The 22,508-nt window shown below is 44.3% G+C and overlaps 2 protein-coding genes across 2 annotated transcripts in view; one reads left to right on the top strand and one right to left on the bottom strand.

Moving 5' to 3' along the window:
- Nucleotides 1–1,254: 1,254 nt before the first annotated feature.
- Nucleotides 1,255–22,508, bottom strand: part of LOC119450192 (Down syndrome cell adhesion molecule) — a 370,685-nt gene continuing 349,431 nt past the window's right edge. Inside the window, exons 24-28 of the mRNA XM_037713569.2 lie at nt 21,130–21,374; nt 16,921–17,002; nt 13,567–13,687; nt 10,001–10,128; nt 1,255–4,011 (exon numbers count right to left, since the gene is read on the bottom strand). Coding sequence (XP_037569497.2) covers nt 3,956–4,011; nt 10,001–10,128; nt 13,567–13,687; nt 16,921–17,002; nt 21,130–21,374 — 632 coding nt within the window. The 3' untranslated portion in view covers nt 1,255–3,955. The remainder of the gene's footprint in view (nt 4,012–10,000; nt 10,129–13,566; nt 13,688–16,920; nt 17,003–21,129; nt 21,375–22,508) is intronic.
- LOC125944715 (tigger transposable element-derived protein 1-like) lies at nt 5,538–6,324 on the top strand. Its single transcript, XM_049665695.1, has one exon. It carries the CDS (start codon nt 5,571–5,573, stop codon nt 6,240–6,242), a length of 672 nt encoding a protein of 223 aa, XP_049521652.1. The 5' UTR covers nt 5,538–5,570; the 3' UTR covers nt 6,243–6,324.

Here is a 22,508-nt window from a genome sequence, read left to right as displayed (position 1 = left end):
AAAGATTCTACAGCTACCATGGTTGCCCCAAAGAAAAGTAGAAAACCTATCAAGAAGGGGGTCAGGGAAGGAGACACAATCTCCACAATCTCTCCAATGCTGTTCACTGCATGCTTAAGTATTCAAGCTATCAGACTAGGAAAGCATAAGAATGAGGACCAATGGCAAATACGTCAACAACCTTCAGTTTGCAGATGGAGTTTTACTATTCAGTAACACTGGGGATGAATTGCAACGAATGATTGAGGACCTTAACCAAGAAAGGGTAATAGTAGGGTTGAAGATCAATATGCAATAGACAAAGATAATGTTCAATAGCCTGGCAAGGGAACAAAAATACAGAGTCCATGCAGGAGTGTGTTTACATAGGTCATTTACACGCAGGGATCCCTGATCACGAGCAGGAAATTTACAGAAGAATAAAAGTGGGGTTGGAGTGCATACAGCAGGCATTACCAAATCCACACTGGAAGCTTACCACTGTCGTTGAAACAAAAGTGTGCAATCATTGCATTCTACTGGTGCTAACATACGAGGTTAACAAAGAAGCTCAAGAACAAGTTAACGATTGTGCAAAGAGTGATGGAATGAAAAGTGTTAGGCGTAGCGTTAAGAGAGAAGAAGACAACGTGGTGTGGATCAGAGAACAAGCGGGGATAGCTTGTCGAAAAGCTTGTCCGAAAACATTACTACTATCGCTCCTGCTCTCAAACAACTCGGATCTGGTAAAAATATCAATTTTTCCACCTTCAGGTGGCTGATGCCAGTCCCAGTTACTATGGTCATCACTTCCCTATATGCCACTACTTGTCCAAAATTTCACCTGCTCTGCTATATAGTGCGATTGATTGCTAACTAGCCTAACGGCATCATCAGACACATTGTGCAAAGGACAGAATACTTTGACACAGATAACTGAAGCAGTATACAAACAAAGATTTGTCCCTTTGACGATCAGCTCCTGAATGGTCACTAATTGCTTGATCATTACAATTATTCCGAGCACATTTCAGCCGACAGGGTCCTGTTGCTGAAGTTAAGTTGTTGAACAAGGGCATGTTGAAATACTTGCTCACATGGACAGGTGCAACTGCAATCAACTTAGATTGCTGAGCATTTAATAAGTCTTGGGCTAATGAAGCAAGCCAAGCATTGTGGGATGATCAAAAACCAGAGTGGGATCCAACCTTTTCTTACAGTACTGTGACATTGTAAGAAAACCCACAGTTAATAAAATCTTGCAACGTAAGCAAATGCAAATTCTCAATGCAGAACTTTATTTAGGCAATGCAGACATTCTTCCGGGCCAGAAAGGACACCATAACATGAAGCACTCTTGTAACATGAAGTTCCGTCACAATTAAAAAAAAAACAAATGTATATTCATTCAACAAGTCTTATCTGATAAGTGCATGTAAGGTCAACTGTCACAATGCCAAGCACAATAACAAATAAAGGTGTAAGTTTAAAGAAATGCCTACTTTTATGCTTCACAACAGCAAACAGTGCATTTGGCATCTTTGATGCGAAACAGAAATGTTAACATTCTAGCTGCGGGCATCCTCTTTTCTGTACACTGTATATAAAACATGGTCTGCTTGATGAACTATAACATGACTTCTGTACATATTTACAAAAGATCTAGCAACCTTTCCCTTTACGAAAATATCGAACCTGCATCCACCATATAGCTTTCACATGCTGTCGGCCCATTTGTTGATGATTTCTGTCTCCCACTCTTGTCACATGCTCATAAACAACTTGCAAACATCTGCAAGCAGGTGAAGAATGTGCAACTGTAAAACTGCAAAACCATCAATTTCAAGAACTTGAGGAAAGTGAAACACTTTTGTTCTTCTCTGAAGCCATTTGATATTTCGCATTGGTGAGCTGCACTGTGTGCCAAAAAAACCTAACTTCCTCCATCCTTTTCAGGCACTGTCTTTACAGTGCAGAAATTATACTTACAGTTTCTCATAACTTTTAAAATCACTCGTGTAGCACGTGGTAAGGGAGACTACAAAAACGGGCATAAAAATGATCCCGAAAGGCTTTTTTCAATGCTAGTTGAAATTTTCTTGGCTACGGTGCCTGCTACATAGCAGAGGCCTATACTGAACAAGGTGACAACAGTTAAATTGTTGTGCAAGTTTACAGTCGTTGATACCTTCCAAAGTTTGATCTTGCATGTTCTGGACTAAACTTCCTTAAAGCACCAGCATATACCACATTCTGCATAGACCCTTCGAAGTCAATGTTTTATTTAGTTGCTGACATTATGTTGCGTGCCAAAAGATCGACATGGCCCTGTTAAATACTATATTCAAGGTACTTATTTCACCCAAAAAAGGTTGCATACTTCACTAATAGCTCACACCCCCATGTTAGAAAACTACCTTTTTCCCAGAACTGTCCATAACATGAATCTATTGCCTTTGAGTGCAGCTGAACGCTTCTTTCGGTGCGCACTCAAACCTTTTTAATCACTCGAATGCATTGCTTCATTGTGCAAAGCCGTGTTATTACATTCATTAGTCATTTTTCAGTTATTGTAAAATGAAACTGAATCTTGGTTTTCTCTTGTACAGTGTTTCTTCTTTTTTTCTTGTCTTAACAAGGAACCCGTCTATGCACTCATTGTTAAGCCCCGGGATCGCACACGAAACGAATGAATGAATATTGTTCAACTACAGCAATTAAGAAAAACAGTTAGCCAGGCTTTTAAAAATGTATACTAAGTGTTGGGCTCCCCCACAAAAATGCTAAACTCAGTTTTTTTCCATTTGTTTAATCAGAAACAGCCTGAGGTTACCAATGTGCAGTATGCAGTAGTGATAAGTTTGTGCAGAAGTCAGTCTGATGAATCATAGTGACAAAGCAGAAAGGTAAAATAATAAAAATCTGGGACAGGAGTAATGACATGAAATTTTAGGCTTTCCTAATTTTTTGTTTTTGTGTTAAATGAAGGTCCAGTAATTCAATATTGTATCAAGTATACTGGCAAGCCTCAGGGTGCCCTAAATAGTTTATACTACATGATTAATAGCTTTCCTATGAAATCAGTTTTGGTTTCGTTTACCACGAGGTGTATGTGTTAGTGTTTTCATGACGTAGAATGTGGTCAAGTGGGAGAAGGGCTGTGTGCAACCTAAAAGCAAGCCTGCGATGTAAAACAAAAATAAATAAATAAAAAGGCATACAAAGCTTAATATATATGTTCAAAGATCACAATAACGTGATAGGGAAACCTGGCACCTCTAGCACGAAATCCTGACAGATTTTGGTCAGTCTTTTAGCATGAATTTCAGTAACAACCAAAAAACTTCCCTTCATTGCACAGCCAATAATGCTTTCTAGCCATGTTGCTTCAGTAAACCTAGGTACTATAATGAAAGCGACTTTACAGTACGGTCTTTATTTTCTGTGTTTAATATCGCTGGATGGTTTCTCCTTTCGTGAACCCCAGCTGGTCCAAAGCAATCCGGAGGACACCCCCACCTTCTTACGACATCCCTGATGACCAGACTGTGACTTTGGGGCATAGCCTTATCACTCCAAGGACAGCCTTATTATTCCAAGTCGGCAGTGTGAAAGCAGTGGCACATTGCAGCAACGTGCAGTTTCCCATGACGAGACAAAAGACTTTTCCTTTCCCGCAATCACATACAAAAATGCAGCACAGTCTCATCACACTGAGGCACGATATGCAGGCTTCCATTTAGAGCACTCTGGGTCCTCGCGCCCTAGCTTGAGAGCACACCTGGCAGTCTTGAAAATGAAGCGCTTCAGGGATGCTGATGAGCAAGAAGCAACTGTCACCAACACACACTGGTTGTGGCAAAGTTTGCGCAGTGTGCAGTTATTGTGCAGTCTTGTGAGGACGACCCATGAGAGATGAAGCGATTCACACACATGTCTCCCTCACTTCGTTTAGATCTTCTGAATGTAGTAGGTCTCAGGTTATGCCGTAGCCTGGAGTGACATGAATTCCCAATGCTTCCAGGTGTTTGGCTGCAGGGGTGAAAAAACAAAGCGTTGTTGGAAAATGAGTGCAGATTGAGTAAGAACACTTCCTCAATATCATGGATCACTCAAACTCACAGAGACATGTCTTGGAAACACATTTGTCTAATTATTCAACTCAGGATTCAGAAACTTACACTTGTTTCAGCTTGCATGCTGTTTTCAAAATGTATGTTTCTTTTAATGCAAATTTCACATGCACTCTCCTCCAACTGCAACTCCAAAATTTGCGGGAATTCTCCACCAGAACCCTACCCTCTACACGTCTCTTTGCAGTGCCTGCACACTTTCTATGCATCAATACTCATATCTCTACAGTCTTGTCATCCAACCACCAAGTTGGAGGCATCCGTGGACAGTTATCTCATAGTAATGCAGTTGTACAAATGTCTAGGGTTTGTACAACTATGCTTTGTGGCTTATGGTACAAATCTATAACTGCGCACTATAACTGCACACATCGATTGCGCGGGCCAAGGGTGCCCATTTGAACGCAGCGGCATATGCAGGCGACGGCTTAGCTAGTTTGATAACGTCAACGATGCATTGTATTTGCCACACTGATTGCTCGGTGCCGCTGCTAGTGCTACGCCAGTCGTCGTTATCGTGCGATTTGAGTTAGGCCTGGTGTGGTGTGGTTGGTGTTGTGATGGCTACAAACGCGATGAAGCAGACGACCCTGACATTTGCTGCAAAATTGGAAGTCATCCAGCGCGTTGAGAATGGCGAAAAGAGGTCAAGCGTCGCCGAAGCTTGTGACATACCAAGAAGCACTTTGGGTACACTACTGAAAAACAAGAGCGACATAAAGGCCAAGGCAGAACAAAACCAGCACTCAGGTGCACGGCGTGTTCGCAAAGCTGCCTTTGAAGATGTTGAGAAGTCGCTGCACAAATGGTTCATCGATGCAAGGGCCCGGAATATTCCTTTATAGGGACCGATGCTACAGCAGAAGGCTAAGAACTTCGCATTCATTCTCGGCGCTGAGAACTTCAATGCCAGTAGCCGTTGGTTGCAACGTTTTAAGGCCTGCTTCAACATTGTCGGGAAGACAGTCTCGGGGGAAAGTGAGGACGCCAATGACGGAGAGATCAGGAAGTGGCTTGAACAAGAGTGGGCCCAAGTTCTTGCCAAGTATGAGCCAAACCAGATATTTAATGCGGACGAAACAGGCCTGTTCTGGCAAATGCTTCCGCGACAAACGCTTGACACCCGTGGGGACAATTGCCACGGAGGCAAGCAAGGTAAGGCTTGCATAACAGTTCTGTTGACTGCCAATATGGATGGAAGCACGAAGCTACGGCTACTTGTCATAGGAAGTTTCAAACCCTGAGGTGCATGCCCAACTAGCCGAGTATTCCGATGACATATGCCTGGAATAAGAAGTCGTGGATGACTGGATATATTCCGAAATGGCTGCAGGCATGGGACTCGGAGCTGGCACGTCAGGGCCGGAAGGTATGCCTTATCATTGATATAATCGCATGGCACACCACACCGATGTCCAGCTGAGCAATACTGAAATCAAGTTTTTGCTGCCGAACACCATGTCGAAGCTGCAGCCATTGGACCAGGGCATTATTCGCACTTTCAAGTCCATCTATAAGCGTCGGCTGATCGAAATTTTGCTTGTGAAGCTCCGGATGGGTCAAGAACTAAAGATAGACCTTTTGGGTGCCATTCAAATGCTGAAAGCCTCTTGGGACAATGTCAAGCAATCGACCATAGTTAACTGCTTTCGGCATGCGAGTTTCGTCGGCAGCACTGAAGAAGCTTCCGAGGAAGCAACTGAAATGGCAGGATTGAACGATATGGAGGAAGAATGCCAGCTTGAAGAAACTTGGAGCACATTGGAGCACTTTGTCGGTGCTGAGCCACAAAGCATGTGCATTGAAGACTTCATTTGCAGTGATGACAGCACCAGAACAACAGCGAAGTTGATGGACGTGGAGATCGCAGCGAAAGTTGCTGCTGAGCAGCCAAACGAAGACGCTGCCGAGGTTGATTCCGCAAGCGCCTATGTTGCCCCGCTCCCGACTTCAACTGAGGCTGTTGCTGCGTTGGCCCCTGTAAGTCGCTACTGTGGCGCAATAGAAGGCACCGGCCTATCGCTTGTGGATTGCTTAGACTACGCGTATGCAGAGGACGCCGTGGTTAAGCAAACGGTTGCCAATAAGAAGCAGGCTACACTGTTGCAGTACATTCAGCCAAATGAATAAATAATTTGTTTGAAGCTGCAAGTGATCGATTATTTACTGCGCTACTATTGGTTCATTGATTGACTTGTACAAGTTCTGGATGCGTTTTTTACGTGATTTTAATATTGAATTCTGGCTATATCGAAATATTTCGCGATCACCGCTCTGTTCGATATATCGAGGTTCGACTATGTATTTTTACGCTTGTAAGACACGCTTCCGAATGCAACACTCCAGATAAAAAATTTCACCGACGATTGCAAAACTCCCTAATGCAAATTTTGAGCGCAGCTGTTTAGGTGTTTTGTATTCGCAATATATTGTGGCAATGAATTTGATTCTGAACAACAGGGTGCTCTTTGCAACGACGCTGAGCCTCTGCTCGGGAAGCTCGTTTAGCAGCAGCGGCAGAAGAAGCATTTCCACTGGTTGCGCCGCTCATTGTTCAGAAAGGAAGCATAAACACGGGAATGCATGGCTCGCGTGCAGTGCATTCTCTAGTGGCAGCGGTGTCACAGGCGAAGTAGCGCATGTGCAGTGGGTCCAAAGCCCACGCCAGCGCTTTATTTCTGTGCTCGCCGCATGCCTGGTTGCCGGTGGCACTCCACTTTCCTCCTCACTCTTCTGCCATACCCTCCTGTGCTTTCCGCCTCATGGTTCCGCTGCACCCTCCTCTCTGCTTTCTTCCTCATGCCTTCTTGCTCTTGCTGTTTTTTTCATCCACGGGTGTGCGCCGCGTTCGCTCTCATTTTTCGCTGTGCTCGTTCACTCGGTTACAAGTGTCGCTGACGCTGGCCGCAGGAACTGCCGCCTAAGAACTGCGCTGTAAAACAAAATCAGCACTATAACCCACTGAAATAACTGCATACAGTCTCCCTTCGTGGATGCACAAAACAGTCTCCGTTCACGGATGCACGAATCGTCCAGCAGCTTTGTTCGCGAACTCTTCGGCAATGCTGATGGCAAGGAACTTCGTCCTGAAAATGGTTTCATGAGAGCTAGGGCCGTGCTGCTGTGAAATCGTATCTCAAGGTGAAATTCGCTCTGACGTGAAGTCTCATCTCAAGTTGAAATTCGCACATAACCTGCACGCCGAATTCACTGTATTTTGGGTGTGTGTTAAACGTGCAAAGATACGGTAAACATTAAAACATGTATAATTGACAGCGTCAGTTTTGGTGAGCAAGGCACATCGCATGAAAACAAGGCAAAGACGAATTACTGATTTCTGCACATGCTCGATTATTCAAACATGTTATTCGCAGCAGATGTACAGATTCCTGAGAGCCGTACGACCAATGTGAATATATTAGCACCGATGCGGCACTAAACCGTAACTGTGGTGGCCGACACCCAGCGAAGCAGCACTAGTACTGGCAACTAACGCAGGTGCAGCAGTGGACGGCAAGCCGTCGCAGGAAGTTTGCTGCTCTGAGGTGGCGTGCCACAGGTCATGCGCGCAGGCTAGACTGAGGACCAAAAAAGCAGCGAGCGTGCCTACCAAGTTAGTCCGTGCGCTAACAGAATGGAACGGGTCAAGCTCGCATGTAGACGGAGAGCATCAAGCTGAATTTGTGCAACACAGCATAAGCTGCCGGCCTTGCACAGTCAAGGTCCAACTTCACAGCATTGCGATGACTCCCGATGGGCGAACACAAAACACTACCGCAGCCTCAACCTTACGTAGACCGAAGCGCAACAGTGACCAAGAGCCTGTAAACAAATTTTCTGTGCTGCTGGAGTTGGCACAAATGTTGAACTTGGATTTTTGCACGAAAACATCTGAATAAAGGCACTTTAAAAATAAACTGACTCAAGACAAACCTGTTTACTTTTTGTCAACATCTGGCTTTTAAGCAAATCACACAACTATGCGAAATATTCGCTTCGAAATTATTCGACAGTAATTACTACTCACATCAACTTTGTGGGGAGCACACGCCCGCATCTTCTCCCGCGTACGCTCGTCGTCGCATGCGCACCTAGCGCACGCAGCGGGAGCTGGGCAGACACGAGAGAGAGGCACTTTGCCCTCTCCCGGTTCTCGCTCGCCTCTCGCAATGTGCGTACCCTCGCAGGAAGAGGGAAGGTATCCGACAGGTGAGGAGGACATTCCCCTCGCAAAAAGGTATAAAAGAGCGCGACCGGGAGGCCCCCAGCTTCTTTGGCCTCGCTACCTCTACCTGCCGGAACGGATATACCCACTGCAACCCATGAGTGACCTTGCTTGCGTGACTACCACACGCAACGAGGCAAGCCTATTTATTCCTTATTACAGAGTGGACTTCCCTCTGCAAGTGTGTCTTATTGCCTGCAGCAATAAATTTTATTGAGTTTACTCGCTCGTTGCCTTATTCGCCGAACCCCACATAACTGAATTGCACGTGCTACGGGTTGTGGAGTACGTCGGAACGACTGTGTGTGGCTAGATCCAGAGCTTGCCTTCAGCCCTAGCTGCACGCAGAGCGGACCCCCCACAACTTCTTAATGAAAAATTCATATAAGCAGAAGCCTACCTTTCACAATACAAAAAATGCCATTGTTACTGTGAGAGGAGGCTTGGTAATCTAGAAACGATACAAAAACAGAAGACGAGTGCTGATGCTACTTATACTCCATCTCACAAGCTGTTGTCAGCTAGTGAGAAAGAGATGAAAATTCTTTATGCAGTGAACAATTAGACCTTTATAGCGTTCCGCATCGCCAATGCATCACCAGTGCTAATGCTGTGGCGCCCATCTGCTAACTAGAAATCAAACCAATTTTAAGGCTCGGCGCCGTGTCTGTAGTCCTAGCAGTGTGAAAAAAAACAGCCAATCTCAATAATTACGCCAAAACATATCTAATGCTTTGACCTCAGCTTGAGAGGAGACTTAGCAATGATGGATCTTGCTGACAGGACGGAGAGCCAGTAACAAGGGCGAATTCGGATTGAAGCGGGTGGTCGGCGCTGTATGGGTGTATGCTGCTATAGGTCATCATGGTTAGGGTGGCTATTACAGTTACCAGTGGCAACTGCCACAGTGATTCTCGGTACACGACGTGCATGCGCAAAGGTCCTAACATGTGACGTGTGGCTGTACTGTATCATGTAGCGAGCAAAAATGAAACTTTCTAATGTGGCCAATTTTCAGCCAGGTACGCCCGGAACTATATACCGCTGCGCAGGGATATTGCCTGTGTACGCCTCGTACCTTCGGCAGTGCTGACAACAGCTTGTGAGATGGAGTATAGATGTTGCTGCACCAGCTCACCAAGACCTCATGGATTTTGATGGTGTCTACTCGGGCCTAGATAACATTTTATCGGTAATAAGTGACTAAATTGTATTCTAAAGGAGCTAAAGACTGCAACTTGAGTGGTTCAGGAACCTTTACTGCACCACAAAACATCACACAAAGGAAAGCACTTTGAAATTCACAACATCACACTGACTTTCCAAAGATGGGGTTACAACGCAAAATTCAAAAAATGAAAATTTGGTCTTCACTTTCCCCTTATAGTAATCAACGCTCTTACCACAAAATTAACGTACATAGAGTTTTGAACAAATACTTTATCAGCATAATCTGATTAAAGGGTTCTCTTTAATGCTCCTTTAAAACTTCAAGCTTCTAGGAAGCAGGCAACTGCTTTCCCAACAAAAATAATGTTACAAATTGCTCACAAATGGGGATAAGTGCTTGTTCACGCTTGCATGCTAGCTTACTAGTTATGACGATTACAAGCATTTGTTCTTTTCATTTCCTTCTTTCCCCGACTTGTGCATTGCCACTAACCTCTTGTGTGCTGATCCCTGTCACACTCTGCCTCTGACATCTCTTGATGATCCCCGTAGCTTCCATTGGTCGTCAGGCGAAATGTGTACGCTGCTCCCTCGCTGTCACTGTCATCCGCAGCAGAATGACTGGAAGAGAAGAATAGCCCGAATTAAAAACAGCCTTCACTAACTCCTCAGTCAGGCACACGACAATACTACTGCTGGGCAACTCCTCGAATAATAGACCCAATCCAAAGGAACAAAATGCACTGCTTGAATCACTCCTTAACTTCGCATTTGCATGTTGAATAAGCTATCAAATGTTGTGGTAGCTTTGCCACAGTCTATTTGTGAATGCTGTCCGAGATCACGAGTACTGCATTACTGAAAGGAGGCATGATAAAACCAAATCACAGCAACGCCAGTGAGCGCAACACACCAATAAAGGTCATGTTCTGTAGGCTGCAACCCATTGCCGAAACCAAGCTGAATACACTGCTGTTGTTGTTTGCCAGTTCCTTCTCAAGTTTCCCTTCCATTTCCGTACTAAAGCAGTGAAGCTTTTGAGCTCTGTGTCCTGAAGACCATGCTTGGGTCTTCAAGAGCCAGGGGCATGGTGGTTCCCTGGGCAGTGCTGTTATGGGCAGCATGAGTACTTATATACAAACACAAAAATCAAGTCTTGCTGTAGTAACAGACAATCTTTAGATAATAGCACACATTACTACATTTATTGCACACAATGCTCTATTGCTCTATGCAGCAAGAAAGTGACGTCAATGTCAAGTGCAGTCCTTGTTTCTTTCTTGTGTACATATACCGTATTTACTTATGTAAGACCTGCAACATTTTAGAGAACTTTTGCCCCTATGCAGAAAAATGCAACCACTAGCGTCCCACTTGAACACATTTATTCAGCTGTCCCTGCCGCTTCTACTGCCCCAGTCATTTTGCTCGCCAAACACTTGGCTTGGTAAGCCTAGCTTGGCCTAGTAAGCCTAGTAAGCAAGGTAAGCCTAGTAAGCTTGGCTTATCAGCACTTTTCCAAAGCTGGTCATCCTCCATGCTGATCGTTACTGTTTGAGATCCTGTCACTTTGAAGGTCTTGACGATGGTCTCAAATAAAACATCATGCCACAAGTTCAAAATCCATGTGAACACTCCTCGCAGTGACACCGTCATAGTGCGCATGAAAGCACGATGAAGCTAGGCAACATGCCTCAGTAAAGCTGATACCGCTGAAGCAAGCTGAATCTGTTTATGCCACGTGATTGTGATCCGGGACTTGGTGGAATCCGATGGCGATGCTATCATTGGCAGGACAGTAACTAGTGCCATCTAGTTGCTGCTTGCATAATTTAATCAGCCCACAGGAAGGCTGCCAGGCTGCCAATGACACTTGGTGAAACTTGTTTTACAAACTTGCTGTGCTCCAACGTGGGGGTGTGAGGCTTACACAAGTAAATACGACATTTTTAAGCCGTAACACAGAACCAATGCATCAGAACCAACCAAGGGCTGCATGCTAGGTGAATTGGTTTCACGGATCACTTTCTGCAGACGGTGATCAGCTAGAATCCCTGTCACATCACGCAAAAGTGAAAGCATTTTTGAAAATGATAAATCGATCATTTTCATCGATATGGCCTCAGCCTGAGCAATAGCTTTACATTGCCGAGACGCTTTATTTTACCAACTTTTCTGCACTATCAGCTATGAGGTGATAGGGGAACAGCTGAGGTTTTGCTACAACCAACGTTTTAGGCAATGTTGCTCCTCGGGCTTTCCCTTGTGTTCCCAGGGTGGAGCAATGCAGCTAATGTTGCACTATGCTTCCCAAGCAAAGGTGGGCGCTGTCTTTGTTTTTGTTTCTTTTTTACCACCAGAGGCTCATCAGCACTCTCACAGGAGACCAGCGCCCTACAATGATCTCCCCTGTGATGCAATGCAACCTCTTTCTTTTAATTTTGGTGTATTACTAGCCTAATGATGGGTCCCACCCCAGCATATTATTGCAGTTAACATCACGACTTTCCATTAATGGCATAAATTCAAAAGAGTGACACAGATTCCACAGCCCTAAGTCAATGACTGTGCACCAAGTAACATACAACGCTACACACCCCTTCACATGACCTACCAACCCCAGTCACACGACTGACCAAATGCTCATAGAGCCACTACAGCTTTGGCACCTTGTAACATCAGTAGCTCCAATCAAAGCAGTTTTAACTACCACAAGTTTAACTTCGTTGAGCTACCATAACCATAGAACAAGAGAAATACTTAGGATAGTTACAGAGACAGAGAATTGTTTTCACAAAGAACTGCAAGTAAACTGACACAAACATGAATAATTGAAGTTCTGGGATTTTACATGCCAAAATGACGATCTAATTATGAGGTGCATCGTAGTGGGGGATTCCAGATAAATTTTTACCACCTGGGGTTCTTTACCGTGCGCCCAATGAATGGTACACGGGTGTTTTAGCATTTCGCCTACATCGAAATGCAGCCGTCGTAGCTGGGATCAGATCCTGCGACCTCAAGCTTAGCAGTGCAACACGCTAGGCACTAAGCAACCACGGCAGGTCCGCAAACATGCTGCAGAAGCTCTTCGTTGCAGCTGAGGCACTGTGCCTTTCATCATATTAATTTAGAAACTCATTTGTAGATTTGTTAGCATTATTTCTCAATCCATCTGGTGTACACCATACAGTAGAACCTCACTGATATGATCCCGTTCTATAGGATTTCTCATCGCCAATGTTCGGAACTGAGAACACAAGGAATGACCCAACAGAATTATGATTTTCTTTTACTGGTTGATCTGCAATTATATGATATGTTTTCCGGTCACTAGATCCCATGTGAACAAGAAAAGGCACAAGGCACCTGCGATCGAGAGTGGTAAGCGCCTGCCACGGCAGCTTCCTCTGCTGTACTTATCCACCTCTGTAGCATGAAAATGACGGCACGCACTCGGTTTCCTCTTCCACAATAAGCAAATCTCCTTGCGGGTGGTCACACGTTGCATTCCCAACTATCTCCGTGAACCCTTCTGCGTTAAGGACCTACATCTATCTGTTCCACAGCGCCTGTGGCACAGAAACGTTGGAAGTGTACTGCACAATTTTAAAGGTGATACTATAAACCAAACCAGCCCAAGCGCGCCACCATTCCCTCTTTCAGGTGGCAACGAAGTGTGCTTAATGTTTTGCTCTGGTGACATCGTATTCCAGCGTCGCCCACCAGCTAAATTTCGTTTCTGTTTCCCATCGCCATCTTAAACCACTACGCAATAGCAAAATGACAAAGCATGTCTCGGGCTGCTAGAACCCAACCAGCTCGTGATGTGTTGGCATCTCTCGTGGAACGACGATTTGTGCAACACTTCGCATTACCTGGATGTCAACTACACTAGAGTGTGCCAAATTTTTTAGTGACTTTAGGTCCCGGTTAGTACTTTTTTTTCTTGCATTTCTTTCCAGAACGTATCAAGGAGGTTCTACTGTATTATGATGTTGCTGCTTGGCATTCAACTCGTCTGCCCTCCCCTTGCCATTGCTAATATTCTGCTCTTACTTGTCAGAGGCTAGGCTAGATGACTTGAAACCCAATCTATGGTTTCTGCTTTCTCTGGACAGCCGCTGTTCATCCATGGCTAGCTGTGCAGCCGAGTCTGAATTTGTCCTAGCTGCCAAGCCTGCAAGAGTAAAAGGAGAAAAAAGCATATGGTTATGGCAATTATGCACATCGCAAGGTTGTCCCCTCTCTAGGGGGAACAAATGATTAGTAGCTTAAATTTGAAATGAATACCTGCAGATTCACCTGCAGATACACCATACATTATATCGGCCATTTCATATCCATAACTGTTACAGTAGTATTGTGCCGAACACTAATGAGGTGTTCCCCCTAAGTCTGCATAATACTGGCATAAGACATCAATTAAATTATGTTTGGCTACATACAAGTCCTGCAGATTGCCGGTGCTGGGCCTAGTGTGGCATGCCTGTTGCAGTACATGCAGGTGCCCTTTCGTGCTATGGTAAGGAATGGCTAAAACTGTCAGATAATAGAGGGCTCTGCTGTATTTTTATGTCGGTGGTAGATCAGTGGAAATCTTATGCATTTCACCTGCTCTGTCTGGTCACATGAGAACATGACTTTACAGCTACGTGTGTCTTCATGCCATAATACCACCGTTGACTGATACTTTCAAGTATATATTGTAAGCCTTGTAAAAATATTCACACGGCACAAATCCTTAACTATTAAGAGCTGTGTCTCAACTTTTAGTTTCTCCCGAACACATGGTCTACATCAAAATGGACAATATTTGTTGAGGGATGCAGATTGATCTTGCACTAAGAATTCTTAATCTTCCTTCTGTACAGCATTTGCCATGTGTTCAGGGATAAGCCATACAGCAACAATGAGGCTGTTGGCTACAATGTCTTGACAGGGATTACAGGTCTTGACAGGGATCTTGACAGGGATCTTGACAGGGATTGACAATGTGTAATGACAAGGATTTTACATTTTTTTTTTATTTCAACAGGATGAATTATTTTGAGGAGGCAAGAACTTCTTCAGATACATATTACTTTCGACACCTTGTTTATGCGGGATGCAGGAGTATGCGTGAGGGTGCGCGAGGGTGCAAGCATCCACAACACGAGGGCTTTGGAGATTTCGATAATGTTTTGCACCCCTCTGTTGATTTCTGGACTATGTATATTTGTACAATGACCGAAGAACGTTTTTCAGCACAGTCATGCTGAAAGGACCTGTCAGTCAAATGGACTCGCGGTAAAGGCCTCTGAAATGCTCTGGTAACATAGTTATTAAGCACATGTTCTTGGAGCTGAAAAAAGAGACAATTTATTCTCTTTCCTCACTGTAATCACTTGATTCACCTCTCTGATTCATTGTTGCATTTATAGTGACACACTGTTGGTGGAACACAAACTTAAAAAAAGTTACAGCAATTTGTAATATTTGTATGTAGTAGTACTAGTATAAAACCCCTGGTGATATTTTGCTTTCCTGTGTACCATTACCAAAATACTTTTTCAATATTGATAGGAAGACTAAAGTGTGACAATGTAGTAGAGTAATTTTGCTGGCAGCGCGTATCTGTAATCTATTACATTCCCATTTTGTATTCCCCTGCTGCCAATGCATTGGACCGATCCCAGTTGGCGATATTGTGCATGTACAGTAACACCGAAAACTGTGCAATGAACACTCAACACCTATTTGCTATAACAGAGCATGTTATAATTGTAGTAATATGACAACCAATTAACCATCTAGGCCAGGGGTTCTCAGGTACGTTCATCCCAGGGAACCCTGCTAAGCTCCATAAAGTGCCAAGGAACCCCCCCCCCCCGATTTCACCGAATTATCGAGGGTATCAAGAAAACAAACAAATGCTGCACTACGTCAACACGCTTTTATTTACTAAATGAATCGTCAAATCTTGTTTCTATTTAGCACAAGACCAGTGCGGAAGCTGAAATTCTCTTCATCTCATGACTGATTAGCGCTAGCAGCGGCGAAGGCCTCGCGACATCCTTCGCGGCGCGCGTTTTCATCCGAGACGCGCTTTGCACCAACGGGCGCACATCCCGATTATTTTTTCGGCACTCAGCTGCTCGCCAAGAAATTGTCCGTCCATCGCGATGTAGCCGGTGCTTTTTATCTTTGACAGCTTTGCACTGAGTAAAAGCGAAACTACTGCTTGCCGCAACCGCTGTCGACGAAACCGCGGCCGCTATCAACGCGATCATGGACGGCGATCTTGCGGTTCAGAAGGCAGGCGGCTGACGCACGCACCAAGTCAAAACGAAACTACCTTTCGCTGCAAGAAGTGCGGACGAAACTGCGGTCGCTATCGACGCTGCCATGGGAAGCGACTACGCAGTTGTGAAGGCACGCAGCCGACGCGCGCATCGAGTGAAAACGAAACTACTATTTGCCGCAACCGCTGCGGACGAAACTGCGGTGGTTATCGACGCGATCAGAGATAGCGACTACGCACTTACGGAGGCACGCGGCTCGCCGCCAACGCGGTGTTACGCGCGGCGATAAACGCAAGAATAAAGGCTTTAAAGGCACAATTAGGCACGAAGCGCTTCGGCGCTGCTGTCAGTCACGTGCCGCGTACGATTGCCGCTGAGGACCACGGCGATGCGGACTGCGCCGCTTCGTTTCGGTTGGACGCTACGCCGTTCTTGCTCTTCTGCGGCGCGCATTTGCGGTGCTCCGCGTTTTTTTTTTCCGATCAACGTATAGGTCAGTGCGCACGCTATCGGCACCTACCCTATCTACAAATAGGAGAAAGGCGCATGGTGGTAAGTTACGGCCTCCGAGATTCAAGTGCGAAAGCTTAGGTGCGCTGCCCGTTCAGAGGTTGGGTGGCTACAAGCTGCTTGCGTATTTATTGCGCAGTTCGCGCGTTGCTGTTACGCACTGTGATGTGCTTTTTTACACTCGGGCATGGGTAATGGAGGTTCTTTGGATCAAGCGCACCTCGTGTTCGCCGTTTTAGACACTTGTCGGGAGCGGGACCAGGGAAAATTTATCAGTGGCTCGCGGAACCCCGAGCAGGGGCCTGCGGAACCCGTAGGTTCCGCGGAACCCACTTTGAGAACCCATGATCTAGGCTTTAATATAGGAGCTATGTGAAGCAAGGTGATGGGTTGACATACAAGACAGTTCGAAGACGACTTTGACCAAGACAGTCTTTCGCACTGCAGGTGACAAAAACTGCATTGCTGTACAGAAAACTTTGTAAACTCGGGCAGAGACGATTTTCACAAGCTAAAGGTATAAAAAAGTTAAAGAGCAAAAGGTGCAGAGTCTAACGCAAGTGTTTGTGCTGTGCTTTTGTGCTTTCCTTGCCCCAGCTAGACTGTACGGAAAACTTACCTGTTTTCCGAGGGGTCTGATAAATGTTGGACACAGGAGCTGGGGTGCCATCCCTCATATGTGAGTAGTTGTCTTCCTCAGTCTGTCAAAACGTAAAAGCACAAGGCCTTCAAGTAGGAATGTCTAGCAGATCCAGTTCTTAAACATAGCATTGTCTGACACAACACCACTGCCTTGCAAGCGGCACCAGCTGCATCCAGAAGACGGCCCAGCTTATAGTGATAATTTGTTAGTATCATTTACTGGAGTATTATTTTTTGTGCCTTTGGCATCCCCACTGTAGTGTAACTTGGAGAGGCACAGTAGACTTCCGTTAATTCGACTGTGGTTGATTCGATTTTGTTTGATCCCTACCAACAGTGTGGGCCAGTGCCCATGCATTTCTATGGGCCCAAACATTCACTATTTCAATCATAAAATTGCCCTTCAATAAATAATTCAAACTTGACCAGTCAGCACGCATGTGCCTGACACCATGATGACCCAAGTAGCGACCTATTTAGTGGCAGCGTCTGTCTCGGCAGATCTTAGGGGACAGTGAATGTATTGAAGATCAACATGTCGTCTGCCATTGAAAAGGCCTATTTTCAGCATGCCCTAAAAAGATTTTCAGGCACTAACCATTGTGCACAATGTCTCATTACGGTATCACCCGATTCTAACGCGCACTTTTTTGTTTTTCCAGAAAAAGTGGGCCGAAAATTGCTTGCGCGGTTCAATCGGATACGAAACCATAATCACCTTTAAAGCTGCCTTTAAAAAAACAGTGCAGCAAAGCTGTCATTAAGAAACCCCGGCCATCATTGTGCAACACATATTATACCCTTGACCTTTTTTCTGGATAGAAAACTGGGTGCATGTTAAATTTCTACTCTGCTTAGCAGCTTTTACGTTATTTCTACGTCAGTTTTTTCATTTCAACACTTTTCATTTGTGGGTGTGTTAGAATAGGCCAAATACTGACAAATGAATCAACGGTCTGTTTCAGAATTTTTCTGTATATTGTTTAATTTGACCGATTGTATAATTCTATCAATTTCATCAGTCCTGTCAGCGGTGAATTGGCGGAAGTCGACTGGATAACATTTCATGCCTTTTGTGCCTCCACTGCTTCAAGCCACTCGCTTACAAAACCAGCAAACTGCAGAGGTAGAAATGCCAAAGCTGTTTCAATGCTGATCTGCAGGAAACATAAGATTACAGAGCTGCTCTGACTTCTTGCAGAGTTGCTCTGCATATCTTGTGAAGTTTAACACCTTCTAAATATACTGTTTGTGCATTCCAGATAGAAGATATTTGTCGACATCACTCCATGTTTCTGGCAAGCCTTCCAAGTGTGAAGTATGGCAGCAGCAAGTAAGCCTCTGTGGCTTCTGAGAGCAAGAAATCATGAATATTTTCTGGGGGAGTTGCCATGACAAGGAATGTAGTGGTGGCTTTGGTGATTTTGAACTTACTGTACATCTGACGACAGCGGCTCAGGAAGCCTGTCTGATATCAACTTAGAAACAGCTCCAGCTCTTGATGTCTCAACCCAGAAAAATTTTTTCATGTCAAGAAAGTTTTTGGAGTAGTAGTAGTAGTAGTAATTTATTGTATACAGAAGAACAAAAAAGGGGGGGGGGGGGGCTGCAGAGAAAAAGGAAAGAAAGAGTGCGTAACTTTGTAAATGTCCCACTTTCCAGTGGACACCTGAACTGATCTAAACATTCGTGCTTGGTTCTAAACTGAATAAGAAGTTTTTCACACTGCAAATGAAAGTACCGTACACTTTGCACTTTTGCCATATTTACACGTACGAGATTCTTGCTTAGCTTGTACTGTAGTGTGCACTCACTTTATTTCGTTTGAAAAAACAATGTGGGATGAAGGGCGTTAATCTTGGGCATGTTGTACAAAAGCAAATGGTTTAATTGCATCGTTGTGTTACACTATGTGTGCTATATTGTTCAATGCTCTTCTCTACATGTGTGCACTTAGTCATTTAATGTGCCTGTCTTATGGTTGGCACTAGTTTAAACTAGTGTAACATGTGCTCAGTACTAAAATTAAATTTAATTATGGCATTTTACAGTGCAAAACCACAATCTGATTATGAGGCACGCCGTAGTAGACTCCAGAACAATTTGGACCACTTGGGGTTCTTTAACGTGCACCTAAATCTAAGTACATGGGTGTTTTCGCCTTTCGCCCCCATCGAAATGCAGTTCTACCCATCCAAATACACACGCAGCACCAATGTAATCACAATTACCTATTCATAGATGCTGCCTAATACAAATGCAGCTGACTTCCGTTAATTTGACTTTGATGGGACCGACTAAATTGATTTAATTATCAGGTGGGTTGAATTAAAGAAGGTTCTGAAAAAACACCAAACCACACTGCTGATTTATTTGGCAGTATTTTCCCGATCCTAACATGCCCCCGAATCAATCACGAAGCCACTTTAACTGTGTCCAAAGTAGAAAAGCAATTGAATTAACTGGAGTCAAATTAACGGAAGTCTATTGTATACTATTAAATATGCGTGTACCGTATGACAAATAAAGTACAAGTACACCTTAGTACAATTGCCCATGTTAGGGGCAGCTCAGACAGGCTAAGTCATGTAAGATTCTAGCATGTCACGCACTGTCTGTACACATTTTTGTGTTCTAACGCTTTCTCTCAATGCATCATGCAGGAAAACTGCACAGGAAGCTAGGGCCTGCTTGAATCTCATCAAACAGATGTGCAGCAGTGGAATGTTAAGCAAAGTGCCCTTTGTGGATCTATATCAAAAGTATTAGCCACTGGTGCCATTTGGTGAGTGAGTAGTGTTAGTGGCAAACAATTTGTGGAGTGTAGAAGCAGTGCCTTAGCATAATTTGGCCAAGCTAACTTTAACAGTGGCAAGTTTGAATGAGCACTGAGACAGCCTGCATGATGACAGCATTAGGCCATCCAACCTGTCAAAAGGTTTTGTAGCTAGCTGCTCCGTGAATACTAGGCCCTCGTGTTCAGGGTTCGCACTATCCAGGAACACGATGAGAGGTTTAGAACCTTCACAGAGTCAGAATTTTGTGTACTGATGAAAGCTTAACACAATAAAATAAAATTAAAGGAGAGTGTATCCTGTGTTCAAAATAGGGATGCATGGAATACTCCTAATATCAACATCCTCTGTAATATGCACCCTGTACTCAGAAAAGGGATGCACGAAGCACTCATTTTTATATCATCAACTTACAATGCATGTTGAACTGGCATATCTTTTTTTCTTTTCCTATATCCAGTTGCCCTATCCCACATTGCGTGCGATCTGCATGATTTTTCATTGGACATCATCCTAGCTATCTCTCTCATTAAGTACTACTGAATTCACTGATGATTTCATTGTGCCTCGTGCTTCCGTTTTATTGTGGGAGACTTATCTGCCCTGTGACACATGCCAAGTGTTAGATAGCAACAGTGACTCCTCTGAGCACATGCTGGTGTTGATGAGCCTATGGCTTCGTTGGCAGAATGCCTACCTCTGAATTGGGAGCGGTAAAGACAGCTCCTTTTCTAAATCAACCAGTGGTGCAAAATTTCTTTCGTTTGCTTCATTGTCTCACCATCATTCCAGGCTGAAGGCTAAATTAATGGCCCGACAAGTAAATGCAGAGCCTTGTTTGCTGAATCGCTAATCAGCTAAAAAGTAAAAACTTTGTCAAGTTAAAGCTAACAAATAATGACGGATCATCTCTGAAAAGGTCAGCTAGACTGCAAAAACTGCAAGACGCAGTGTGAACATGGCTGTGTAAGCCCAACACCTTTTTCTAAGCTACCTTTAATAACTATGTATGATACATATTTAACATTTAAAATGTATTGATATTCATTCAATGGATCCTGACTTGGCTAGCCAGCCCATGGCTCCGGATCCAGATGCACTTTCAATAATTTTGCTTGTAATAACAAACGATGTCAGCAAACTGAATTGAAAATGAATTAGACCCTATATAACGCCACCTGTAAGCATACATCAGTAAAAAGTGGTGTGGCTGTTAGAAAAACAAAAAGCTGATCAAGTTGACAAGAACTAATGGTTTGAAAAGTTACACATAAATTAACACATGAACCCAAGGGGGTGTTGTCATTTTCATTGCTCCTATGTTTGTATTTTTTATGCCTAACCTCTCAAACCATGCTTTCTGGCCATATTAGGGAAGCACGAAAACATACCCATCTTGGGTAGGGTACTTCGTAGATGTGCTCCCGCCTCGTTCTCTTGAGTGTCTGTGCTGCTGCTGCCTCACCGTCTGTACAGCCACCCCCTTGCTTACTGAGTGCCTGCACCTGACCCATGGCATAGGGTGAGGGATAGTAGAGCTGCTCCTTGTTGGGGCTGGCACTCTCCAGGCTGCTCCCGGTCTGTTTCAGGATGGACAGGCTCATTGCCTCCAGGTTCTTGTCTTCAGAACATGCATCTAAGAAGGAAAGTCGGAAAAACAAAAAATAATTTATATAGACAACAAAGTAATAGCAATAAGTGACCATGTTTTATGACTAACAACCACGGCTGAGCTCATGAAAGTAAAACTTGAAGCCTTAAGTGAGGCTCATTTGCAGTAGAGTCTTGTTGATTCGATCCCGTTGCATACGATTTGTTGGCACCAACGTCTGCGATCAAGAATGCAAAAAATGACTCAATACAGTTATGCTTCTTTTTTTACCAGTTCACACATTTCCGGAAAACACGATCTTTCGGCACCGACGATAAGTATGATGATGATGTATGGTGTTTAATGGCGCAAGGGCCAAGTATGGCCAAAGAGCGCCATGCCAGTGTTTGTGAGTTTGTAGTGGAGCAATGAATTCTGCGAAGTAGATGAGGCGTGGCTGTAAAGGGGCCTAAAAATAATCGCTGTATAGTGCGTAAAATATACATGTACTAAAATCATGGCAATGACTAATGAGGTGTACTATGAAATTGAGAATGCATTGAGAAAGAAGAATACTATATTTAAAATATTTAAAATGCAGTAATTGGCAAGAAGCACTACTGCCTAAACAGAGCCCTTGAACCACAAGGGCCTGGAGGCATGTGCTATATATAAAAAAAAACTACTATCACAGCGGCATCCTCTGGAGAGAGGATGCGCTACGAACTAGTTGGGCTAATAACATGCAGGACCACATCGTTCAAAAATTTGACGACGGCTTTGGCATTAAAAAGCGGTTCTTCACCAAGAAACATAATGGGGTGAAGCGGGACATGATATTGGTACGCTTGTGGAAAATATTTCCTTCTTTCTGTTTCGGCTTCCCGGCACTCCACGAGGACATGGAGGACGGTCAGCCTTTCACCACATCTACCACAGGTTGGTGGTTCGTCACCAGTAAGCAAAAAATTGTGGGTGCCATATGTATGTCCTATTCTGAGACGACAGAATAGGACATCAGTTCGTCGTGTTTTCGTTATGGGAGGCCAGAAACCTAACTGTGGTTTAATGAAGTGAAGCTTATTATTTATTTCAGCATCCCACAAGCGTTGCCAGTGGCTTCGCAGTTTCTTTCGCAGGAAAGGCTTCAAATCTGTTGCAGGAACAGCAGTTGTAGGG

This window comes from Dermacentor silvarum, chromosome 4, assembly GCF_013339745.2.
Source record: "Dermacentor silvarum isolate Dsil-2018 chromosome 4, BIME_Dsil_1.4, whole genome shotgun sequence".
NCBI lineage: Eukaryota > Metazoa > Arthropoda > Arachnida > Ixodida > Ixodidae > Dermacentor > Dermacentor silvarum.
The sequence above is the reverse complement of the archived record's forward strand: the minus strand, read 5'-3'. Positions and strand labels throughout refer to the sequence as shown.